Source organism: Kogia breviceps, chromosome 12, assembly GCF_026419965.1.
Source record: "Kogia breviceps isolate mKogBre1 chromosome 12, mKogBre1 haplotype 1, whole genome shotgun sequence".
Lineage (NCBI taxonomy): Eukaryota > Metazoa > Chordata > Mammalia > Artiodactyla > Physeteridae > Kogia > Kogia breviceps.
Window position 1 is genome coordinate 19,301,604 of NC_081321.1, and position 25,129 is coordinate 19,326,732.

Here is a 25,129-nt window from a genome sequence, read left to right on the forward strand (position 1 = left end):
GGAACAACTAATAAATAGCAGAATTTAATTTTGAACACTGACATAGGTAACATACAGAAAATTTCTAAATTAAGAGAGATAGCTGGGTAGTAATGGGCTCAAGCCAGAAAGCTGGGCTTCCATCCTTGCCACCTCTTACCAGTGGTGTGATTTGGGGCAAGTTATTTAACAACTCTGTGCCTCGCCTTCTTTGTTTGTAAAATGGGGATAACGGTGCATACCTCACAGGATTATTGGGGGAATTCAGCAACAGCATGAATAAACTGAACCAGGCTGAGAAAGCCTGGCATAGTAAATATTATATAAGAGTTTGTCAAATAAATAAATGTGATAATTTGGAACTTGGTGTTTACCATGTGATCACTGCTACCCAATTCTTTCTGTTCTTCTTGTGGCTTCCTGCTTTAGTTTCCTATTATTATTGATTACTCTCCTCATCTATCTCCTGTTCTGTTTCACTTATCCTTAACTCATCTTCCCTACTATTAATTACTTCTGCTTCTGTATCCCACATTCATAACAGGAAGGTGTCACATCCAGCTCATCACTGGTGAACTTTAGTACTACTTCCTGCTGCCTTCCTGCTAATCAAAGAGAAGCAGATTCCTGGACCAGCATCACGCTATGGCAGCCTCCCTGGGAGAGATAATATGCAATGGCAAGAATACTGTAAGATGAATCCATTAACATCCAAACACTTCATGGGAGGCTCTTTGGAATCTTTGGAAAGTCAGAGTAATGCCCAACTAAGGTCTCATAGGGGACTGTAAGCAAGTCACAACCCGTTTCTTCATACGTAAAATGAACCTCATAAACTTGTTTTCCAGATTAAATTAGGCGAGCATGTTATGACCTTAACAGTCTGGAGTTATTCCACTTTATATCAACATGGAGGATAAGTAAACCACAGTGACAAGAAGCACAACATGGCAGAAATGGAAACAAAAAGCATTAGAGGATAAAAGGACCAAGAGGAGTGAATTCCTTCTAGTTTCTAATATGATGTAGGTGTGTCTAAGTGTGGATTTCCTTCTTTGTATCCTAACTTGGGATTTGTTGGGTTTCTGAGGATTCTGGAAAATTGTCAGCCACTATCTCTTTGAATATTGTCTCTCCCTCATTCTTCTATGTCTCTCCGTCTCCTTCTGGTACTCCTTGTCAATATATATTTAGTCCTTTTTGCTCCACCACACATGTCTGTTAACTACTCTTTGATATTTTTCATCTCTTTATCTCTCTGTGCTGTATCCTGATAAATTCTTCAATCTAACTCCTGACTCACTCATTATTAAGAATTCTCAGTACAGACATTTTTGTTTTCCCTTCACTAAGCTAAACGTGAGCCCATCAAGCTCTTATCATCTCCCTTTGCAAAGTAGGTTCTCCCCTATTTATCCACATTACCTTTTTGAGGCTCCCAGCCATAAAAGTGTCTCTGATCCAACTTGCTACCTTCCTTGTACCCTAGGCTTTGCCTCCTGATTGCCCTTTAAACCAGTGCTAAGCCACCAGGGGTTAACAAAATAGACACTCTCTGGGAGGCCACTGACTCTGAGACTTGCCCACTTTTCTGAATTGTTTTACGGCCTCCAAGATTCTCCTTTGCCTTCTTTTGAGCTAGGAAATGGATTTAAATGTCGTTAAGTTTTTTTCCCTAGTATTTTTAAGTGCATTTGTAATGTGGTAGCTCCTCAGGTTAGCCTATCCATCCTATTTGCAGAAACAGAAGGTAGGATATTCTTATTCATCTTTGTACTTCCAGTGCTTAAAAGAGGTACCTGGCTCATAGTTAACATTAAAAAAAACATGTGTAGTGAATCACTGAATAGTGCACAATTATGGCTGAGGATAAAATCATACATTTTTGCACTTGAGTTATCTACATAAATGCATGCAACTTGATTTTTTATTGAATTAGATATACATACAGTTACTATTTCAAATTTATGTTAGGCTGATCTTACCTAAGGTGGCAAGAGGTTTTTAGGAGTGGCAAAAATAAAAAAGAAAACAAAAAGATGAGCAAATATGGTTTTCCACAGCCAAGCAAGCAGTAGTGTTATTAACTGAAAAATACTTTATTTATTTCTATTTTTAGAGTCAATATCAGACAATTGTAATTTACATAATTTAAAATTACAGAATAGTACTTAAATACTTACATTTAGCACTAGTTTACTCTTTGCAGTCACTGCCTCAAAAGTCTCATTGGGTTCCTCTTTCCACAAGCTAATAAAAGTATTAATTTCTTGGGAAATTGAAGGATCAGGACTTCCATCACATTGAATGTAGTGTTTCCACTGTGGAATAAAAATGTTTGAAGGTTCACGCTGATGAAAATTCAACCAAAGATTAAATTACTTCTTTTTTGAAGCTTATAACCTTGTTTTCCATATTAGGGAGAAAACGTATTATGACTTTAGTTACTTGAGATATCTGTAAAATAACCAAATTCCTCTTCATCAAAATAATTTAAAAGCCTCAATATTTCAAATAAATAGAAATTCTATTTATTGTCATATTTTTATTTATTTATTTATTTTTGCAGTACCCGGGCCTCTCACTGTTGTGGCCTCTCCCTTTGCGGAGCACAGGCTCTGGACGCGCAGGCTCAGCGGCCATTGCTCACGGGCCCAGCCGCTCCGCGGCATGTGGGATCTTCCCGGACAGGGGCATGAACCCGTGTCCCCTGCATCATCAGGCGGACTCTCAACCACTGCGCCACCAGGGAAGCCCATATATTTTTATTTTTAAAAAAGTATTTATGAGTTGATTTTATTTTGCTTTCCTTTCTAATCATATAGCTCCTGTATGTACAAAAGCCAACACATGAGCTAATTTCTACTTCTCAAATGACTACTAATTGTTAACTGCCACTGTCATTTTAGTATTAGTCCTTCCATTCATTTTGTAGTCTATGCAAATTCTACATTTGTAATCATATTGTACTTAGAATTTTTTTGCTTTAAATTATACTATAATCTTTTGCCATATTGTTACAGTTTTTCCTTTTTATCCTGATAATCATCTACATTGTTTCCAAAGTTATGCTGTTTTGAGCAACACTAGATTGCCTTAAGCTCAAACTTTTAATATTTTAATTTAGGATATTTTCCTCAGTATAGATTCCCCCAAATTAAATCAGAGTAAAAGGGTATAAAAATTTCAAGGATCTTATTACTGACAAATAGATTTCTACAGAGCTATATGAATTTACTTTGCTACAAGCAATATAAGAGAGATTTGTCAGATGAGAGATTTTTTTATAGACAAATTTAAAGTTTCTTGTTATTTAAACAAATATTGGATTATAACTCCCTCTTGTGGTACAAAAGTATTAGCTAAATAAATAAAATCAGTCTTACCTGAGAAAGCAATCTACTGTCTCGTTTCAATTTCTCTGCTTCAGGAAAACATGCCTCTAATAAATAAAGTTCTTCAAGCTCTTCATTTCTTCTTTCTAGATCCTGTTTCATGGGGATAGATAGATTGATCTCTACTTTAATTTCAGCTTTGTGTTTCATAAGTAGCGCCTAAAATTTACTTGACAAGTATTTAATTTCAAGATGCATACCACAATCAGTTTAAATGTAACTGATATTTCCAAAAGTTTTCATCTGAAACAGTGGTGCGCGAAGTATGATCTGCAGACTCCTGGTGGGTCCCCCAAACTTTTTCAGGGTCTGTGAGGTCAAATCTATTTTAATAATAATACTAAGACTTTATTTGCTTTTTTTGCAGTGTACACATTTGCAAGATGGTGTAAAACTGCTGGCGCCTTAGCACAAATCAAGGCATAAGCTACACTAGTGGTCATATTCTTTGGGGGAGAGGGGTGATAGAAGTCAGTATCACATAAGAATGACCTGATGAAGAAGTGAAATTTATTAATTTTATTAGATGTCAAACCTTAAGTATATGTCTTTTTAATATTCTGTGTGATAAAATGGGAAGTATGCATAGAGCACTTCTGCTACATAACAAAGAACAATGCTATCTTCAGAAATAAACATTTGTGCAACTATTTGAGTATTCTGGCAGACATTCTGTCAAAAATGAATGAATTGAGCATGTCACTTTCAGGAAACAACTCAAAGTATTTGTTGCCAGTGATAAAATTCAAGCTTTCAAATAAAAATTTGAATTTTAGAAAACCTATATCAACCACTAGGGCGCCTGACAAGTTTCCCAATCCTTAAAAACTTTTCTGATTTGACTGGAGATGATACTAATATATGTGATTTTTTTTTTTTTTTTTGGATAATGAATGATAAAAATGTGTCAACATTTGGAAGCAATTTAGTGAACCAATTTTTTCGAAGCAATCAATGCATGATGTTGCAAAATCATGCGTGGATACAAGATCTACTCAAAGTGTAAGAACAGATCAAGGGTTTAGTATAATAGAGTATGTAAAGTTCATTGATTTGGTTTCAGATTCCACATTAAGGTGCTACCACCTATCTAGTTTCAGTATAGTATCAAAGAAGAATATCCACAATTATCTGAAAGGCTGTTACAACATTCCTCCTTTTTCCAACTACCTATCTGTGTGAGGCCAGATTTTCTTCACATACTTCAGTCAAAACAACACATTGTAACAGATGGAATGAGGAAGTAGGTATGAGATCCAGTTGTCTTCTGTTAAATCAGAGATTAAAGAGATTTTAAAAATATAAACAATGCCACTTATTTTCCTAATTAAAAAGTATATATATAAGTGTGGTGATGGATGTTAACTAGACTTATTGTGGGATCATTTCACAATATATACAACTATCGAATCATTATTTTGTACACCTAAACCCAATATAATTTTAAATGTCAATTATACTTCAATAAACATATATATACTGTAATTGTTTTTTAAATATGTTAATGTATTTACTTTTTATTCATGTCTATGTTTAACAATGTTTAATCTCTATTAATATAATAGATGTTTTAAAGTTTCTGTTTTAATTTCTAATATAGTAAATATTGATAAACATAAACAAAAACTCCTTGGGGATCTCCACTTTTTAACAGTAATGAGGTTTTGTCCTGAGATTAAAATATCACAGAACTACTAATCCAATAATGAAAAATTCTGGTGAAAAAGAGAAGTGAAATTTTAAAAGGAGAGGTAGAATTTGAACATTTTTTGGTCCCTATTTAATTATCTATATGACAGATTGAGAATAATAACTTAATGGTTACAAGCATGGGCTCTGAAGCAAGACTACTTCTGTCTAAGTCCTGGCTCTGAAATTTATTAGCTGCTTAATCTCTCTATTCCCCAATTTCCTGATCTGTGAAATGTGCGTAATAATTTACCCACCATACCTTTATGGTAGGATAAAATGAATTAAACCAGTTCACATAGGCCTAAATATTACTGGTAGCTATGGGAGAGAATGACGTTAAATGGCCAAACAGATCTGATAGCCACATAGTTTGTCTTCAGTAATAATAGCATTAATGTTTACTTACTTTTGCTTCAAGTTTTCGCAATTTTTCTTTCTCAGTTCGTTGTATTTCAAGTCTTTCCATTTCTTCTTTTTCGTATTTCACACGGGCTTCCTCTGAAGAACAAAAACAAAAGAAATTTTTAGTCTGTTTTTAAGCCCTTAAAGTTATTCAATTATTTAAGATGTAGTAATGGTGGAATATTTGATAGAAGTCACCATCTTTACTGTGTGGTAGAAATAAAACTGCTAGATTTCTTTCAAAAAAGTAACATGACTCTCGGACTTCCCTGGTGGCACAGTGGTTAAGAATCCGCCTGCCAATACAGGGGACACGGGTTCAAGCCCTGCCTGGTCCAGAAAGATTCCACATGCCCCGGAGCAACTAAGCCCATGAGCGACAACTACTGAGCCCGCGTGCCACAACTACTGAAGCCTGTGTGCCTAGAGCCTGTGCTCCGCAACAAGAGAAGCCACTGCAATGAAAAGCCTGCGCACTGCCGTGAAGAGTAGCCCCCGCTCTCCGCAACTAGGGAAAGCCTGTGCACAGCAACAAAGACCTAACTCAGCCAAAAATAAATAAATAAAAATAAAAAAATAAAAAAAAAGTAACATGACTCTCAAAATTTCTGGCCCACAATGATATTTCTCTTTTCCAAAAAGTTTATAGCAATCCAATAATGATTTTAATCAATGAAAAACGACAAATCTATCATGGGTAATTAAGAGGTAAAACCTTCTGAAGATTTCCATAATCTTGTGACATCTACATCATCAGAAGTAACTATCTTAATCTTCCCTTGCTCTCACTATTAAAAAGCAAAATATGAAATATATGTTGAAGAATATGAGTTTAACCCAATATAATAAAACATTCCCCAAGATGTAGATCCTGATACTGTATTATTATCATGAGTCACCTAAAAAAGATTTATATGATTATACATTAAAAAATCAACATGGAAGCTAAGAATAGACATTTAAAACCTGAATCTGAATCAACAGATGTTCCTCATGCTACAAGCTACAACCATCTGAAATATTCAGATTTTTTTAACATCTTTATTGGAGTATAATTACTTTACAGTGTTGTTAGTTTCTGCTGTATAACAAAGTGAATCAGCTATATGCATATGTAGATCCTCATATCCCCTCCCTCTTGTGTCTCCCTCCCACCCTCCCTATCCCACGCCTCTAGGTCATGACAAAGCACTGAGCTGATCTCCCTGTACTATGCAGCTGCTTCTCACTAGCTATCTATTTTACATTTGGTAGTGTATATATGTCAATATTACTCTCTCACTTCGTCCCAGCTTACCCTTCCCCCTACCCGTGTCCTCAAGTCCATTCTCTACGTCTGTGTCTTTATTCCTGTCCTGCCCCTTGGTTCATCAGAACCATTTTTTTTTTTAGATTCCATATATATGTGTTAGCATATGGTATTTGTTTTCTCTTTCTGACTTACTTCACTCTGTATGACAGACTCTAGGTCCATCCACCTCACTACAAATAGCTCAATTTCATTTCTTTTTATGGCTGAGTAACATTCCATTGTATATATGTGCCACATCTTTATCCATCCATCTGTCAATGAACACTTAGGTTGCTTCCATGTCCTGGCTACTGTAAATACTGTTGCAATGAACATTGTGGTACATGACTCTTTTTGAATTATGGTTTTCTCAGGGTATATGTCCAGTAGTGGGATTGCTGGGTCATACGGTAGTTCTATTTTTATAAACTATTCAGATTTTTAAAGTCACTTTTTATTATTTTAACTGACTAAATTTTCATTAATTTTTACTTGACATTCTTTAACAAATGAAAGTCCTCTTTAAACTTGACAAATAAATTTTACTAAACTATAAGAACTTAGGCTGCTCTGTGTATTTCTTGCTAGTATATATTCCCCATATTTAATTTGAGTTTCAGAATTCTTACTGCATAATCAGTACCAATGCCCTTAATTTAATCAATAAGTATAAACATCTTACACTTAATTTAATTAAGATAGGGTTGCCATATTTAGCAAATAAAAATATAGGATGCTCAGATGAATCTGAATTTCAGATAAACAATGGACTCTTTTTTGGTTCAAGTATATCCTAAACATTGCATGAGGCAAATTATCCCAAATTATCCACTGTTTACCTGAAATTCAAATTTAACTGGGCATCCGGTATTTTAACTGGCAACTCTCCTTCAAGATATATCTGAAAATGATTGGCGTGTACTAACAGAAATTTCTGGGTACCCTTTAAATAGTAAATAGCTATTATAAAACAGATTAAATTCAAAAAATTAAAAATTTTGAAAACTGTTTTTAAAAAGTATTGACTGGATGACAGAAATACAAACCTATTGTTAGTATTACCTGCATATGACAATAGTTATCACTGTGTGTTTTATACCTTCCTCCTTTTGTCGTTTCTCCTCCTCCTCTTGTAGCTGCTTCAGTCGGTCAGCTTTGGTGATTCTCTTTTTCTTAGTGCCAGACTTAATATAAGGCCACAATTTTTAAAAAGGTTACTCACATGTACTCAAATTACTTAAAAACACATATCCCTCAACTATCAACTATGAAAAATACTTTTACTTTCATGAATCCAGTCTTCTATTCATTCAAATAAGACTGCCTATTAAGTGCAAAGCCTTGGCTCAGTGCCTTGAGGACAAAGTATGGAAACAAGTAGGAAAATTAATGTATAAATTATTCAAAGGCAAGAGTGACAGTGACAAGTATATACAATTTAATTCTCTCAGTCTCAGCTTTCACATCTTTAAAGTGGTGCTAAATAAAACCTCGTTTCATTTTTGTAAGGATTAAAATAAAATATATGTAAAAATACCTTTAACACTGCTACATGTCTATAAAAATTAAAGATATTTTTATGACTAGCAGATATAGAGTTATTTTGCAAATTTGGAGTAAGGCCAAATTGTTTTCAACAGCTGGGATCAAGTAAAATTTTTATAGAGTATCTAGTATTTAAGTTTGTGCCCAAAAGATTTTAACATTCAGATATGGGAGGAAGATACTCCAAGAAGAGAGAAAGGCAGGAATAAGATATGGAGTTGGGAGAGCACTGGATAGGCCCTAGGAAAACCCCAAGAAGAGGTAATGATGGACATGAGAATGGAAAAGAAGGTTGGACCCTATGCTGTACAGATTGGATATTATGCTAAAAGAATTGGAAACCCCCTAAAAGTTTTCCAGGTCTGTGGCTATTATCTGGAAAACAAACCTGGTGTTAGGGGAAAAAATGACTGTAAAGATGATACATTTTGGCTACTATTAACAATAATTAATAAGGTATTGACAATGGAAATGCACATGGGGGATGGATCCAATAAATACTTTATAAGCTAACTTATTTGATAATGATTAAAACTGGAGTCATGGAGAGGAAGGAGACAGAGAAGAATCAAAAAAGAAGAATAGTAGTCCAGAAGATGCAAACTTGAAAGAGAAACTGTTTAGAGAAATTTAATTAGTATGAAGTGCTGGTGGAGCATCCAGGCAATGCTTGCAGGATTTGAAACTGAAGAACTGAGATGTAGCAAAGAGATCAGAGCTACAGAATATAGATTTGAGAACTATCTTGGTGATGACTGCCTCCCCTCCATTTTCCCTAAGGGAGAATATGGAAAGAGAATTGCACTATCTAAATTTAGGAATAATTGAGTGGTTAATCCTAGGGATACACACACTCTTGGATGACCACCTGCTCTTTTTGGCTCACCTACTGCAGGATGCTCCATTGGAGTCTCCAATCCATTAGCCCTATCACTTTTTCACCATTCATCAACCCCCGTATACTGTCACTTGTTCCTTACCCTGGTTAGATTTCACAGTTCATCACATAATCACTAATTTATATATCTCTGCCTCCCCTATTTTCCTCTCCCTCTGAGAAGCTCAGAACTAGGAAAATTCCTAGTTCCAGTGAAACCCAACTCTCCACTTATTCTAAGCTAGCAATAGGAGCAGCTCGACCTTGCCAGAGAAAAATACATGAGCTCGAATTTGTGAGCACACATTTTAAACAGGCTCTAAGCACCATACAGTATTCCTATTGCTATTTCATTCTCTTCACTCTTCCAAAATCCTCTCCTCTTTCCTTCTCTCAGCTGTTGACTTTACCTCTTACATCACTAGAAACTTTTAAGAATACGCTCTGTTACACACAAGATCTTTTAATCTACCTCTATCTTTGTCTCCCTTCCTGTTACACTGGATGAACTGGATGTACCTTCTGCTATTTAAGTCTGAATCCACCACTTTTACACTAGATCCTATCCCTTATTGCCTATATAAGACTTGGGTCCTGTAATTAACACCTCTAGTTATTCATAGATCTCTCCCTCCCTGGATTTCACATCCTTCTTCCTCTTTGCTCCAATGCTGTTACGCTTTATATTAGACTGCCTAAAAGGAGTTGACCATTGCTTTCACGTCCCCATTTTCTGCATGCCCCATTCTAATCAGGCTTTCATTTTTATTGCTCCATTGAAACCTCTCGTCATGGAACCTTAAGATGGCCATGTTTCCAATGACAATGGCCAATTTTCAGCCCTCATTTTACTCATCTGTTCTCATCATTTGATGAAGTTTTCTTCTTCCATCTTGAAATATTTTCTTCATTAGGCCTTCAGGTTGGTGCTATCTGATTTTGCTTCTTCCCTCCTTCTTAGACTTCTTTTCTGGTTTCTCCTCCTCAGATGTAGTTGATTAGTAACGTTAAAAATTATTTGTTCATATAGTCCCTAAAAGGATTTTGAAAAGCTATGTACCCCCTTCACACGTTTTTAAGTTGACATTGAAAACTTTTCACCACAAGTTTAAATAACTTCAAATGTTGTACTTTCTAGTATATCATATATAAAAGAAAACTTTTACATCACTCCTTTAAATATATCCATCACTATTTAAAATATATCCAATGGATCTATCAATACATACTATAGTGATCTGACGGCCAATATCAAATAAAAATATATGAACAAGTTTTACTTTAATAAAAATTTTAATCCTTTTCTCTTTGAATTCATATTTCCATTCCACTTCTCCCACAGAACCTTATCCTAGTGTAATACACTTGAACAACTTTTGTTGATCTTCCTACCATATTTATGTTATAAAAATATGTATGAAATTTTTAATTTCCTTGACTCTAAATTTCTAAGCAGTACAAATTTTGCTCTGCATTGAGTTAATTTTATAATTATTTTCGGTACACAACTGAACAAAGCAACATTTTATATTACAAATTTTGATAGGTAAATATTAAAACATAAAAAGTAAAATTTTACTAGATATGCGCCTTTTGATGAGATTGTTGGGTGTTTTCATTTTCCTGGTTAGTTCATGATCCAAGGATAAATGTTAGCTATTGCTGAATGAAACAAGGATTCAGACAGATTCTATTTCAATTTTTATAGCTATAAGAAATGAGAAATTTGGTTTATATTAAAAAGCCGATGGGAATAGGTTTGTTACAGCTGTATCGTGCAGTTCTTTGTATTCTTTCCGCAACATATGCCAAAAATTATATTGGCTTACCAAAAAAATCACTCCTAGAGATAATCTCTGATATTTGTAACGTCCTTCTTGTTTTTCTTTAAAGTTTTATTACATATGTATATATTCCTAAACAATAGTTTTCTTACCTTTGAATGTTTTCATAAATCCAATTATACTTTATGTATACAATTGTAATTTACTTACTTACTGACATAAAATATACATAAAATTTACCATTTTAACTGCTTTTTAGTGTGCAGGTCAGTGGCATTAAGTACATTCAAACTGTTGTACAACCATAACCTCCACCCATCTCCAGAACTTTTTCATCATCCCAAACTGAAACTCTGTATCCATTGCACATTAACTCCCCTTCTGCCCCCAACCCAGCCCCTATCAATCACCATCCTACTTTTTTCTTTGAGTTTGACTACTCTAGATATTTCCTATAAGTAGGATAATACAATAGTTATCCTTTTGTGTGATTTACTTCTTTAGATACAAATTATGGTTTGTAAGATTCACCCAAGGGGAGATATAGCAGTAGCTGTATATTTTCACTGCTGAATAGTAACTCATTAATTTATTTATCCATTCTTCTACTGATTGACATTGGATGGTTTCTAGTTTACTGTCATGAATAATGCTGCTATAAACCTTTGAGTGTATGTATCCTGGTGTCCATAAAAGAATTTCTCTACAATGTATACCTAGAAGTAAAACTGGTGGGTATGTGCATTTTCAATGTTGTTGAAGTTGAGTTTTCTAAAGTAATTATTCCAATTTATACTCTCATAATCATTATTCTAGTCAATACTTGTTAATTTCAGTATTTTCCTTCTCTGGCAGCTTTTTGTTTATTTAAAATATAGATAATTCTTTCAGGCTAAAGAGGTGCCCTTTAAGCTATTAAATGGTAAGGCATAATAATTGAATTTTTAACTCCATCTAATTGTATTCATTTAATTTCTTACATTAAACCAATTCTACCTCCCTGGAATAAGCTGAATTGGGTCATGATTTATTATTATTCTATATACTTCCAAGTGAGCTTGCGAACATTTTGTTTAGCCATTTTGTATTTATGTTCATGAATGGGCTTCAATTTTCCTTTCTCATGCTATTCTCAGGCTACCCAGGTAACTCAAACTTAATTAGGAATGCTTCCTCTTTTTTCATGCTCTAGAAGGATTTCTATAAAAGTGAAATTATCTTTGAATGAAGAACTAGCTAACAAAGACTTACAGACCTAGAATTTTCTTTCTGGGAAAAATTTTAACCACTGATACAATTTCTTAAATGATTATAGGACTATTCAGGTTTTCTACTTCTTCATGAAACAGTGTGAGTTTTTTTTTTCTATTTGTCTAATTCATCTAAATTTTCTAATTTATTGGCATATAAAGCTGTTCAAATTATGTCATTTATTGTTAAAGTCATGTCTCTCTTTTCATTCCTAATACAGGCATACCTTGGAGATACTGTGGGTTTGATTCCAGACCACCACAGTAAAGTGGTAGAATATTGCAAGTCATAAATTTTTTGGTTTCCCAGTACATATAAAAGTTATGTTTACACTATACTGTAGTCTATTAAGTGTGCAATAGCACTGTGTCTAAAAGAATATACACACCTTATTTTAAAAATACTTTATTGCTAAAAAATGCTAGATATCATCTGAGACTTTAGCAAGTCATAGGGTTTGAAATATTGCAAGTTACCAAAATGCGACACAGAGACACAAAGTGAGCAAATGCTATTGGAAAAATGGCACAGATAGACTTGCTCAACACAAACCTTCAATTTGTAAAAAATGCCATATCTGTGAAGTGCAATAAAGCAAAGCACGATAAAATAAGGAATGCCTGTATTGATCATTTATGCCATTTGTTCTTTTTGATAAAATTTACCAGAAAATTGTCAATTTTATCAGTATTTTCAGAGAAATAAATTGTGGCCTATTTATTCATTCAACTATTTTAAGAAATATTGAGAGTCTAATATATGATAGGTATTTGAGATATATCAGTAAACAGAAATCCTTGTCTTAATGAACTTATATTCAAATGGGAAGAGAAAGACAAAAACAATAAACAAAAAATTTAAAAATAATGTTTAAAATTGAGGACTAGTTGATTTACAGTATTAAGTTTCAGGTATACAACATAGTGATTCACAATTTTTTTTTTTTTTTTTTTGTGGTATGCGGGCCTCTCACTGCTGTGGCCTCTCCCATTGGGGAGCACAGGCTCCGGACGCGCAGGCCCAGCGGCCGTGGCTCATGGGCCCAGCCGCTCCGCAGCACGTGGGATCCTCCCAGACTGGGGCACAAACCCGCGTCCCCTGCATCAGCAGGCGGACTCTCAACCACTGCGCCACCAGGGAAGCCCTGATTCACAATTTTTAATGATTATATTCCATTTATAGTTATTATAAAATATTGGCTATATTCCCTGAGCTATATAATATATCTCTGTGGTACAATAAACAAAATTGTAAAATAATTTATAAAATATTTTAGAAGATGAAAAGTGCTATGGGAGAAATCAAGGGGACTCCAGATTGCCGGGGTCATTGGGGAAGGGATGAATTACAATTTTAAATACAGTGTTTAGGGTGGGCCTCATGGAGAAGGTAACATTTGAGTGAAGACTTGAAAGATATGAGGTTATAAATCCTCTCTATTGTATGTTATCTATTTTATTAATTTTTATATTTGTCTTTATTATTTCCCTCCTCCTCCTTACTTTGAGTTTCTTTTTCTTACTTCTTGAAAATGATGCTTAGTTTCATTAATTTTTCATCTTCTAAAGTATTTAGGGCTACATATCTCCCTCTAAGTACTTCTGTAGACACATTAACAAATTTTGAAGTATTTTTCTTATTACTGAGTAAAAATTATCTTTTTACTTCCATTATATTACTTCTACACCCACTTGAGAATTTTTTTTAAATTCCCAGCATATTGTATCTTCCTGTTTATAATTTATTTCTTTGATTTTTAAGCTCAATTTCATTGAGGTTATAATACATGCTCAGAATTTAAAGACATATTATCCTAGGGTTCGCTTTTAAGTCACATAAGGTTTTAGAACTAAATTTTTATGTGTTTATCTGAAATGAAGAAAAGTGTTCCTAATCCAAAATTTTCTAGAGAGCAAGTAATAAAAAACCCTCAAATCTAGACACAAGTAAAAATTAAAAGGTATTTAAAAAACTCTCTGTGAAATTAGAACTATCTTTTTATGTCAAATTTGAAATACGTCCTGTTATTGTAAGGGATTATTCCATGATTTAAATAGCATTTAAATGTCTAAAAACTAAGCTTAGTAAACTCTATAAACTATAATAAAACTACTGGAAAACGTTTAAAAATTGTTTGTACAATGTCAGTGCTTTAAAACTATTTTGAGAAATAATTTCCACCTACCTTTTTTGCTTTGGGACCCTAAAAGTGGGAAAAACAAAAGAATTGATAAATTTAAAAAATAATTCAGACATTTAAACAAAAGTATCCTGATTACCTAGCATATTAAAATTAGGAGAAGCTGGGTAAAGAGTATAAGGGAACTCTCTGTACCCTCTATGTAAGTTTTCTGTAAATCTAAAATCATCTCAAAATAAAAAAGTTTTTTTTAGAAAAGAATTCAGACAAAACTACAAGCAAGTCTAGGAAAGACTAAGATAGTTCACCCACTGAAGCATCTTTTGTAAGTAGATTTTACAATCTTTCTTACGACGATCAATGATCCATGTTTAACGAAATGCCCTATCATGAAACAGAGCACCAGTCAAGAAGGCACTAGTTTAAAGGGTTCTAAAGAAGAAGAAATCACTGACATTAGTATTGGTACTAATGTCAAGCTTGAAAGTGTGGGAATGATCTCATATTATAAAGAAACAATCTTTCTGTAAAGTTAGACTGCTGATTTTATAGAAGGAGAACCAGTAATTTAAAACAGGCAGAACTATGACAAAATGATTCTATTCAGCAATATGTCCTAAAGCAGATCTATGCTTTTTTGGATTTTGGAATGTACAGTATTTCAATCAATATTTACAAGTAGTTTTTAGTAACAGTACTTGTAATGTCCTGATTTGGCCCATGTGTTCATTAGATTTCTGGAATTTGTAGGGGACCATGTGACTATAAGATCATACACTTTCCACATTTGACAACTTGTACAGGAGAAGTTAGTGGTTCAAGCCATAAGGTTATCACTGTATAAAATATAAATGTTAAAACTGACACAAAGCAGTAGCTTATATCTTCTTGAAAAGTGCATATATTTCACTAATTTGTTCAGCAGGTATTTATTAATGATTTACACACAAAGCACTCTGAGATGCTGGAGATGAATGAATAATAGATAATAATGGAGACTTGGCTCTCATAACTTTTACAAATGTGTTTTATTTTTTATCATATTTGCTATCAATTAATAGTTAACATGCTTCCATCTTGAAATAACTACTATACAGCAGAATAGGTAAACAGCATTGGCCCTGTTCCCAAGTAGCCACATTTTAAAGGTGGGGGAATTGTCATCTCTCACCAGTGCTTTTAATGTGATGCAGGTTGAGTTTACGTACATATCCTCACCCATCCTGCAAATCATAAGAGCATCACGTAGTAGAGAAGTTCTCAAAGTTACGAGGGCATAAGAATCACCTAGGATGCTTGTTAAAATGCATATTTTTGGGCTAAAAGCGTACTTCTCTCTCCCCATTGTAATTCAGTTCATGTTATTGGTTGAATTGTGGCCCCTCAAAATTCATACATTAAAGTCCTATCTCCCAGTACCCCTGAACTTTACCTTATTTGGAAAGAGGGTCCTTGCTGATGTAGTTAAATTAAGATGAGGTCATACTGGAATAGGGTGGATCTCTGATCCAACATGACTGGCGTCCTTGTTAAAAAAGGGGAAATTTGGACACAGACACACACATAGGGAGAACGCCAGTGAAGAATGAGGTAATGCTGCCACAAGCCAAGAAGTACCAGAAGCTGGCACCTGCAGGAGGAGCATAACTCTGACAACACCTTGAACTTGGACTTCCAGCCTCTAGAACTGTGAAACCATAAGTCTCTATTGTTTAAGCCAGTTAGCTTGTGGTATGTTGTTACTTGGCAGCCTTAGGAAACTAATAATGTAGATCTGGAGTCCAGTCTGTTCCTGGAATTTGCATTTTAACTGGTATTCCAGGTTTATTAGAGGCAAATTTTCCAGAAACCACATTTTGAGAAAGATTCCTAGAGGCATCTAAGAACAAGAAACTTATGTACTGACTGAAAGATAATAAATAGGTGCTTATTGTTCCCTTAAGTTATCAGCAGTTTTCAGTCCACTTAAAATCCATTTACTTTCTATTCTCCCTGACATGAATGCTCTCCATGCCCTATTTCTTCTCATCACTTCTGGTAAATTCATAATCATACTTTAAAACACAGCTTGAAAAGCACTGCTCTTCCCTTCCTGTTCCCATCCCCTCTCCTGCCCCAATTTCAACATTTCCAACTTTTACGATATTCCATTGTAGTCACTTCAATTATTACAGTTATAAAACTGCACTGTACTTAATTTGCTGTGTGTCTTCCATACCAGGGAGAGATGGTAATTTTCACCTTTGTGTCCTTGGCTTCAGCCTAGTGCCAAGCACAAAGAACATGCTCCAGGTCTTCCCTGGTGGCGCAGTGGTTAAGAATCTGCCTGCCAATGCAGGGCACATGGGTTCAAGCCCTGGTCTGGGAAGATCCCACATGCTGCGGAGCAGCTAAGCCCCTATGCCACAACTACTGAGCCTGCGCTCTAGAGCCCATGAGCCACAACTACTTAAGCCTGCGCGCCTAGAGCCCGGGCTCCACAACGAGAAGCCACGGCAATGAGAAGCCCGCGCACCAAACGAAGAGTAGCCCCCGCTTGCCGCAACTAGAGAAAGCCTGTGCGCAGCAATGAAGACCCAATGCAGCCAAAAATAAATAAATAAAAAATAAAATTTTTAAAAAAGAACATGCTCCATATTTTCCCTTAATCAACGAATTAAATAATTAACTAATTACATTTTCCACTTCCTCTGGTTTTAATCATAGAAGATGGAAATTACGTTTAAGAAAATGGGAAATGAGGGCTTCCCCTGGTGGCGCAGTGGTTGAGAGTCCGCCTGCCAATGCAGGGGACACGGGTTCGAGCCCTGGTCCGGGAACATCCCACATGCCGCGGAGCGGCTAGGCCCGTGAGCCATGGCCGCTGAGCCTGCGCGTTCGGAGCCTGTGCTCCGCAACGGGAGAGGCTACAACAGTGAGAGACCCCCGTACCGCAAAAAAAAAAAAAAAAAAAAAAAAAAGAAAATGGTAAATGAGAACATCTTATAGCTACATGTTGGCCTGTATTCTTGGAGAAGACATGACAGCTGAGGAGTGCAGAAAAACAAAACAAGAAGCTTTATCATACTTAATAAACACAGGGAAGGTTGCATACCCTGAATTACGAAACAATTCAAATTTCCACAAAAGACCACACAAAATAACTTGTCAAAGCAGAGTAAATTGAAAAAGCTTTTAATTAATTGATGACGAAGCAAAAAAACACATTTCCGCCAAGGTGCAATAAAAAAGCAATTTCATGGGAATGCCTATCACTATTGGAAGTTACTAAATTGAGACCGATATTTAAATTTAGCAAGAAGTCGAGATTTTATGATATCATCTGACCGCACTGATCATTACCCGTTTGCAGAAACTGGTTTTTACTCCCACCTGTACGCCGGAGCCTGGACAGAAGGCCACAGATTTGGGGAAGGTCCTTCCCCCACCCTCCCATCCAAGGGTATGGCCTCTTTCCTAAACCGACTCGCTGAGTCGCCCCTGCACCCGGCTCCCCCACTTTCTCTGCTCACCATGCTGAAACAGACACTACCTCCGTATTCGGCCAAGTCGGAGCGCAGGGTTGTGAGGACAAACGCTCCCGGGTTGTCAGGACGACAAGCCCCGCTCACTGGCGTCAAGGCGGGAGCGGAAGTCCGCGCGTCTCGGTCCGCGCAGTCGCACTGGGGTTCTTCCGGGCGGCGCCTCGCCCCTTCCGCCAGGTTGCCCCACCCACTTCCGCCGCCCACCCTCGGTCGACTGCCGCAGGAGTTGGACCGTGAGGAGGCGTTTACGGCTGCCGCGTGCCGGAAAGTGCGTGAGTGCCGGGCCCGAGCGTTTTATTCTGTTTTCTGAATCCTGAGGGCTGGAGGCGGGGAAGTATGCCCTGGGGGAGGACCAGCGGGTGTGGGAAAGGGTTTCTGCGCGTCTTCCGACGTTGACAGTCCCTCTCCCTATTTCCCTGGAGTAGCTGGGACGAATCTTTCTGTGCGGTTTCGAGAAGGAAGGGGGCCGCCGGCTACGCGACTGGGTCGAGTGACTGACACCGGGTCGGCTGCCTGGGCCGCCACCGCTTAGACTAGCGTGGGGCGGGGCTCGATTGGCAGTTTAGAAAAAGAGGTACATAAATTGGCTCCCAGAGGGTTATTTCGAAATTAATAACCTTCGGGTTCTTCTCCCTGCACCTGGTTCTGTTTACTTCCTGGGCACGCAAGGTATATACCGTTTTTCCTTAGAGGCGCTCTAAACAAGAACTGGAAATGGTTTGAAGCAGTTCCTGGGTAAAGTATACCTTACAGGTGGCGGTCTCTGAGACCCAGCAAGACTCGCTAAATTATGTGCCCAGGGTCAAGGTCACAGATTCAACCGGTAGCAGTACAACCCTTCGAATGTCAGTCTCACCGCATGAAACTCTGGCAATTTAGACCAACAGGAAAACTAGAAGAAATTAAGAGATTGAGAAATTAAGGTGCTTCCAAAGCCTGTCTGAATTCTCTGATTTTACATCTAAACCCTGTTTTAGCCTGACAAGACATGAAATGCTTTCAAGTTATTGCCACCATTCCTCATCTCTGAATTCTCATTTTATAATGCGCTGTCCCTTGCACTTTCATTGACTAAAGGTATTATTAGTAAATAAGTATTACTGACTGAGCTGGTCTTTGTGGGTTTAAGTGTTATTCTCCCCACAGAAATCCAGACTGTGTCATAGCTATGACATCTCGCCTCCACATCCCTGGTAGCAAGATTAAAACGTCTTAACGTCGACTTCATATAGAGTTCTGAAGCTGTGTGGTGTGGAACTAAGCTTTTGTTTTAGTTTTTCAACCAAGCTACTAATATTTATGATACAAAAGCTCAGTCAACTCTGATGCGGGTAAGGAGGTGTGATGGTAATCACAAATAACTTTAAAATGGTGGCTTCTAGAGGAGAGACTTCCTCAAGTTCTCATTCCACCAACTTCCCTCCTAGGGAGGATTTGCTATGGATGTGTTAAAACAGGCTGGAGTGTGTTCTAGGGGGCCACTGTGCTATGAGATTATACCAGTGAGCTTGTTTAGTTCTTCTCTACTACTTCTCTTACCAGCTGCATAAGAAGGCCCATTTCCTGTTCTTTGTTACCTTCAAACAGGTGTAGTACCTCCCCCATATGAACATACACAGCCATCTCCTTTCAACTCAACTCACGTTTATAATCTGGCTTCTAGGTAGGCCTAGACCAAGCAGTATACCAGCTTTTGGGGGCAAGCTCTCTTGCCACCTGCTTCTTGGATTATGTATCCTTTGGTGCTGCAAGTGTATTGGGATAAATTTTTGTGTGAAGCTTTTTAGGCTTAACTACTTTGGGGAAATGTGCTTCATCTGTTTGAGTCAAGTCAGAACTTCATGGAGAACAGTGACTAATAACAGCTCTAGACACCATAACCCCTAGTTAAATGACAGTTCTCACTTAACCCAGACCTGGAGGTAGTTAGCCCACAAGTCATTGGGAAAGAGCTATCAGTGTGGACTGTATGCCCATCCCCATCCAGATTTTCAGGATGATGGGGGACTTCTCTCAGTCCCTAACTCGTTTGGCTCTCTACAAAGAACAGTAACCTCCATGACTTCATGCAGGGTTAAGGAGCAGCCCCAGGTCCCTGCTGCATTTAAATTGTTCACCAATTCTGAACCCAAGGAAACCTATTTCTCCCAAAAGCTAAAATAAACTGAAATGTCTGAAGGTCAGCATGCAATAATAAAAAACTTCCTTAACTCATAAAGTAGCATATCAAAGAATGGGACAAGCTTACCTTAATCACAGCAGCTACTTTTTTGCTGGGCAGGTCCTTTATTATGTGTAATTTATAAAAAGGACAACAGCTAAAGGGGATGATTTAAGCCACATTTCTAAAAAGTTTTACATATTACAAATTGTGAATTAAATAGAGTTATGCTCTTTGCCAGGAATTAAACAGCTTATAATTTGCAGTTTTAAATTACATCTAATGTAGATTTAATTTACAGTTATTTTAAAAGCACAAGGTTCTTAAGAGTTATCATTCTTCAGTAAGATTAAAACACACGAAAAATGGCTCTCAGCAAAAAAAAAAAAAAAAAAAAAAAGTTTTAAAAATGAAATTTGGTGTTGATGTACCCGGTTAAATACACTCATCTAATTTCACTCCCTTCCAAAACCACTAAATCTTCAGTAAACCAATTTAAAAATAAAAGAAAAATAGAAGAGGAGATGACAACAGTAAAACTTTAGAAGCTGCAAAACAGATGAATGTGACCTAGCACACTAGAAAAGCCCAGTTTATACTGCATAATGCTCAAAAGGCACTGGAACAGGACCACTGTAATTGGAAATGAAGAATGAAGTAAATCAGAGAGGATTAAGTGAAAGCTATTTGAAAACCACCCCTAAGTGTCTGCACCCCTCACTCCCACCGAAGACTGGAGGTTTATTTCTGGACAAAATAATACTAGTCTCTGGAGTGGGGTGTCCTCAGGCATACTAAGTACACCAAAACCATACTGGAAGCAGATTAGGTGAGCTTGGGTATACATAATGCTGAATGCAAGGCCCTGGTTCCTCTTCTACTTCTTAATGTTACATTAGCAAATGCTCAGAAGATTGGAAGACTTTTCTCTGGAGAATCTGACCAGTCGAGGAGAACCGTCTAAGATACTAACCTCAGAGGTTCCCCGATAAAAGGCCCACTCAGATCACCCTAAGTAAAGCCCAAAGTCCCTAAGCTGCAACCATGTATGCAGATCTTCTAAAAAGTTTTTTTGTCCTTTCATTTGTAGGAGCAGATTGAAAAGGACTACCTTTTCTGGAGGAAAGCTCAGAAGTGATAACAGACAAAAGCAGAAAAATAGCAATTTGGAGGAAAACAAGAAAGCTAGTATTAATGAACTCGAAAAAATTGCTCTGCTACATTGTATGCTTGTAATGTGAGCTAACTCATAAATTATTAGTAAACAGGAGACGTATACAAGTATTAACATGGAAATAATGTTGGCTCCTATGTGATTTTTTTTCCCTAAGAAAGAGGAGCCAGAGAAGCAGATTTATAAACTTCAGCAAGAAAATGTCTTCACTTAGTTGCTGTACTGGCAGCAGGAGCCTTGCAAGTATGTTTGTAAAAAAATTTTAAAAGTGCTCACCCCCAGGGCTCCCTCCTCAGAGAGGTATACCCTGTTTTTTTTGCAATTGTTGACCTGGTTACCGTTGAATCATCTATCCTGACTTGGCAGCCTTGTGGTTTAGGTAACTCTCTCCTTCCACATGTACCTGAGTATCTCCCAGCCCTACTCTTAGCATTTTGCTAGCATATATATCTACACTATTTTTTAAACAGTTTTACTAAGGTATAATTGACATACACTAAGGTACAATTATTAAGCATAAATACAATTTGATAAACTTGACACATGCCTACACCTCACCCCAAGCAGGATAAACATATCCGTTATCCCCAAGGATTTCCTCCTGCCTCTTTTGATACCATCCTGCTCTCCAGCCTCCCACTCGCATTCACAGAATATTATTTTTAGCATTTTAAACATCTCTGTGGTATCCTCCAGCTATGCTGAGAGCAATCTGTCCCAAATTAGCTCTCCAGGCACCAATTTCTGTTGTTTTATTAGTGCTCCATTTACAGTTGTATATGATTTGAGTGGTATGCCCCAAGCCTATCCCCCCTCCCAATAAAGTTATTTTTAATGTTTTTGCAAGAGGAAATGTTTTTCTGGACTACATGTACTTATGTCTCAAAGTACCTCCCACAAAATACTAATTTCAAAGGGAAAAAAGTAACTGAGAGTCTTGACAAACACCACCTCTATCAAGTGATCAAAATTAACATCAACCATAATGGAACAAATGGGAATTGTGTCCACCTAATAGAATGCAGTGAAATGAACAAAGCATCATGTCTAATATTTTTGCCCAAACTACCTAAGCTGAATCTAGCCATGACTTAACATCAAAATGAGACACATTTCTACAAAATAAATGGCCTGTGTTCTTCACAAATGTCAGGTTCATGAAAAACAAGGAAATTCAAAGGAATTTTTTCAGATTGAAGGCTAGAGACTTGAAAATTAAGTGCAGTGTGTATTCATGGACTGGATACTTTTGCTATAAAGGGCATCTTTGGGACAACTGCCAAAACTTGGGGTTGTGGATTCGATGGTAGTAATGTGTTTGTTAATTTCCTGATTCTGATGGTTGTATTGTGCTGCAGGAAAACATCCTTGTTCGTATGAAATACATTCTAAAGCTGTGCTGTCCAGTATGGTAGCAATGAAGCCATTGGTACCTATAAGCGCTTCTGGCATGACACATTGAAATAATATTTTGGATATAAACAATATAAGAGTAATTTCACCTGCTTTATTTTTTAATATGGGCTGCCAAAAAACATAAAATTACATGGGTGGGCTGCACTGTGTTTCTGCCGGACGGCACTGCAAAGTGTTCAGGCTGATTTGATACCAGGTTAGCAACTTACTCTCAAATAGTTCAGGAAAAAAAATGTTCTTAGTAGTACTAAGCTGCAACTTTTCTCTAAGATGGAATGAAATTATTTCAAAATAAAAATTACATTAATGAGGGACATAAAAAAGTATAAGAGCCTTTTTAGGTCAATAGGAAAATGGGCATCACGGAACTTTAAAGGTGGCTTTAAATGACGTTAATATTTGGGGCCTATCATGAGCTGAACGCTTATGATGTTAGCATTTTAAGACTGAGCCACCACAGCCGTCACAAGTATTGGGAATTATTTTCTGGTGAGGCTATCAAGGTGCCTTTATGGAGCCGCCGCTCCCTAGCAGTACGAACCAAGTACACGTAGAGAAGCTGATCTGTCCCACTGGATGTCGCCGGCTCCTCGTATAGCCCCTTATGGGTTGTTCACTTGGCCTCTTCACCGATCTTACTGCCCATCTCTTGTTAGTTGTGAACCTGCTCGACCCTCACACCCAGTTTTGCCTCTTTAACCTTTCTTAGGAGGGCACTCTTGATTTGATCAGGCCTCTTCCCAGTTTCCTGTTTTAGCCTTGCCTTGAAAGCAGGGTAAAGGTAATTCTTCTAACAAGAAAACTGAGGCCCAGAAAGGATAAGTAACCTGTACAACACTATGCAGCTGGGATTCAAATCTAGTTCTAATTCATTCCACTCTGGTATACAAGGAGGTACACCTACATATCCAGCTTTGACAATCCATTTTCTCTAGTTGTCCTGTCTCCTTCATGGAACTTATCACAATTCATGATATTTGCAGTATACCCCTCTGGAGATGTTAGTTCTGTGAGAGCAGGTATCTTATCTGACACATTCATAGCTACATCTCAGTGCCTGGAACATAAAAGTGCTTAATAAATATTTATTGAATGAAAAAAAAGGGTACCAGTTTACCAATGTGTAAAATCCTTTTTCTTTCTTAAGACAATGCAGTTATTTAAAAAAATTTTTCTTTTTCTTTAGGTACATTAAATATAAAAGTGAATATTTTCCATATGTGCAAATGGCCAGTTCTTTAAGAGGAGAAGTACTGAATCTTTATAAAAATGTAAGTAATTATGTTGCCAATTTTATAAATGTTATATGACATAGATTGTTTAGAAATATAAAATGTTTCTTTTTTAAGCTGCTGTATCTTGGACGAGACTATCCAAAAGGAGCAGACTATTTTAAAAGGCGTCTGAAGAGTGTGTTCCTTAAAAACAAAGATGTGAAGGACCCAGAGAAGATCAAAGAACTTATTGAACAGGGCCAATTTGTAATGAAAGAACTAGAAGCATTATACTTCCTTAAGAAATATAGAGCTATGAAACAACGCTATTACTCAGATACCAACAAAACTAACTGATCACTGTTACTATAATTTGAAAATCAGTGCCAGCTGTTTATGTATACCAGCTACTACAAAAATAATTCTAAAATGTCAAGATAATACATTTTGTTAAAAAATACCTTACTGAACTAAAATAGGTTTCCACTTCTGTTCAAACTGAGAGCTTTATCAGCAAACTTTATGCTCAATTTTTATACTAAAATAGCAATTTAACTATATGCTGCCAACTACCAATTAAAAATTGATGCACCCAATTTTGAATGAAAATATAATGTACGTAATTTTTAATAAATTTTTGCCAATTCTTAGCCCATCTCTGCATTTTACTGAAAAAAGAATGCCATTTAATACACATTTAAGTAAGCAAAATAATTTCTTGCAAATTTATCCCCCTTAACTTTTGAAGGAGTTACTTATTTTTGACCCCATTTGGTACATTAACAGCACAGAGTCAAGGTTCACTGCAAAAGAATGATTAAGTGCAGTTAGTAGAAATAATAAGTATAGAGTAAGATTACTTCTGAACTTGAAACAGCCTGTCAGCAACTGGCATCACATATATATACCTATCTAATTATTTCCATTATTAATTTTTGCCACTGGCTGCCTTTGGGCCTTAAAACAAATCACCCATTGTGTATCAATTACCTTCTTCAATAAAAAGTAATAAATAATGTTATTCTATTCTTCTGTCATAAAGGCAGATTTGTTTTGCATCCACTTCTAAACGAGTTAACGTGGCACAGGACCTAAACCTAATGTGGTTTCAAGCAAACACTTAAACCTTTACATAATGTTCACAGCACCTTTCATAAATAAAGAATATATCCAACTTACAAGCTGCAAAAAAAGATTTACTAATATACTATAGCGTCTGTGGCTTATAAACTACCCCATATCAATTATGGGGCTAATGTTTCAAATTTCCATCAAGAAGTACAC

The 25,129-nt window shown here is 36.5% G+C and overlaps 2 protein-coding genes across 12 annotated transcripts in view; one reads left to right on the plus strand and one right to left on the minus strand.

Annotated features, from left to right (window-relative positions):
- Positions 1 to 18,025, minus strand: part of DNAI7 (dynein axonemal intermediate chain 7) — a 70,511-nt gene extending 52,486 nt beyond the window's left edge. The window contains exons 1-6 of one of the 8 annotated variants that reach the window (XM_067008903.1): positions 17,889 to 18,025; positions 14,402 to 14,419; positions 7,859 to 7,943; positions 5,473 to 5,564; positions 3,366 to 3,467; positions 2,163 to 2,300 (exon numbers count right to left, since the gene is read on the minus strand). In XM_067008903.1, coding sequence (XP_066865004.1) covers positions 2,163 to 2,300; positions 3,366 to 3,467; positions 5,473 to 5,532 — 300 coding nt within the window. In that variant the 5' untranslated portion in view covers positions 5,533 to 5,564; positions 7,859 to 7,943; positions 14,402 to 14,419; positions 17,889 to 18,025. Of the gene's footprint in view, positions 1 to 2,162; positions 2,301 to 3,365; positions 3,468 to 5,472; positions 5,565 to 7,858; positions 7,944 to 14,401; positions 14,420 to 17,855 lie in introns of all 8 variants that reach the window. The other 7 variants (XM_067008904.1, XM_067008900.1, XM_067008905.1 and 4 more) reach the window with 7 other exon arrangements.
- Positions 18,026 to 18,069: 44 nt separating this feature from the next.
- On the plus strand, positions 18,070 to 24,861 carry ETFRF1 (electron transfer flavoprotein regulatory factor 1). Of its 4 annotated transcripts, XM_067008907.1 has the most exons (6): positions 18,080 to 18,152; positions 19,027 to 19,211; positions 21,132 to 21,278; positions 21,373 to 21,458; positions 23,818 to 23,902; positions 23,981 to 24,861. In XM_067008907.1, the coding sequence occupies exons 5-6, from the start codon at positions 23,858 to 23,860 to the stop codon at positions 24,200 to 24,202; spliced, it is 267 nt and encodes an 88-aa protein (XP_066865008.1). In that variant the 5' UTR covers positions 18,080 to 18,152; positions 19,027 to 19,211; positions 21,132 to 21,278; positions 21,373 to 21,458; positions 23,818 to 23,857; the 3' UTR covers positions 24,203 to 24,861. The 4 variants fall into 4 exon arrangements, with proteins under 4 accessions (XP_058936113.1, XP_066865008.1, XP_066865010.1 ...); XM_059080130.2 differs by lacking the exons at positions 19,027 to 19,211; positions 21,132 to 21,278; positions 21,373 to 21,458 and having other exon boundaries at positions 18,070 to 18,152; XM_067008909.1 differs by lacking the exons at positions 19,027 to 19,211; positions 21,132 to 21,278; positions 21,373 to 21,458 and having other exon boundaries at positions 18,087 to 18,148; positions 23,981 to 24,284.
- Positions 24,862 to 25,129: the final 268 nt, after the last annotated feature.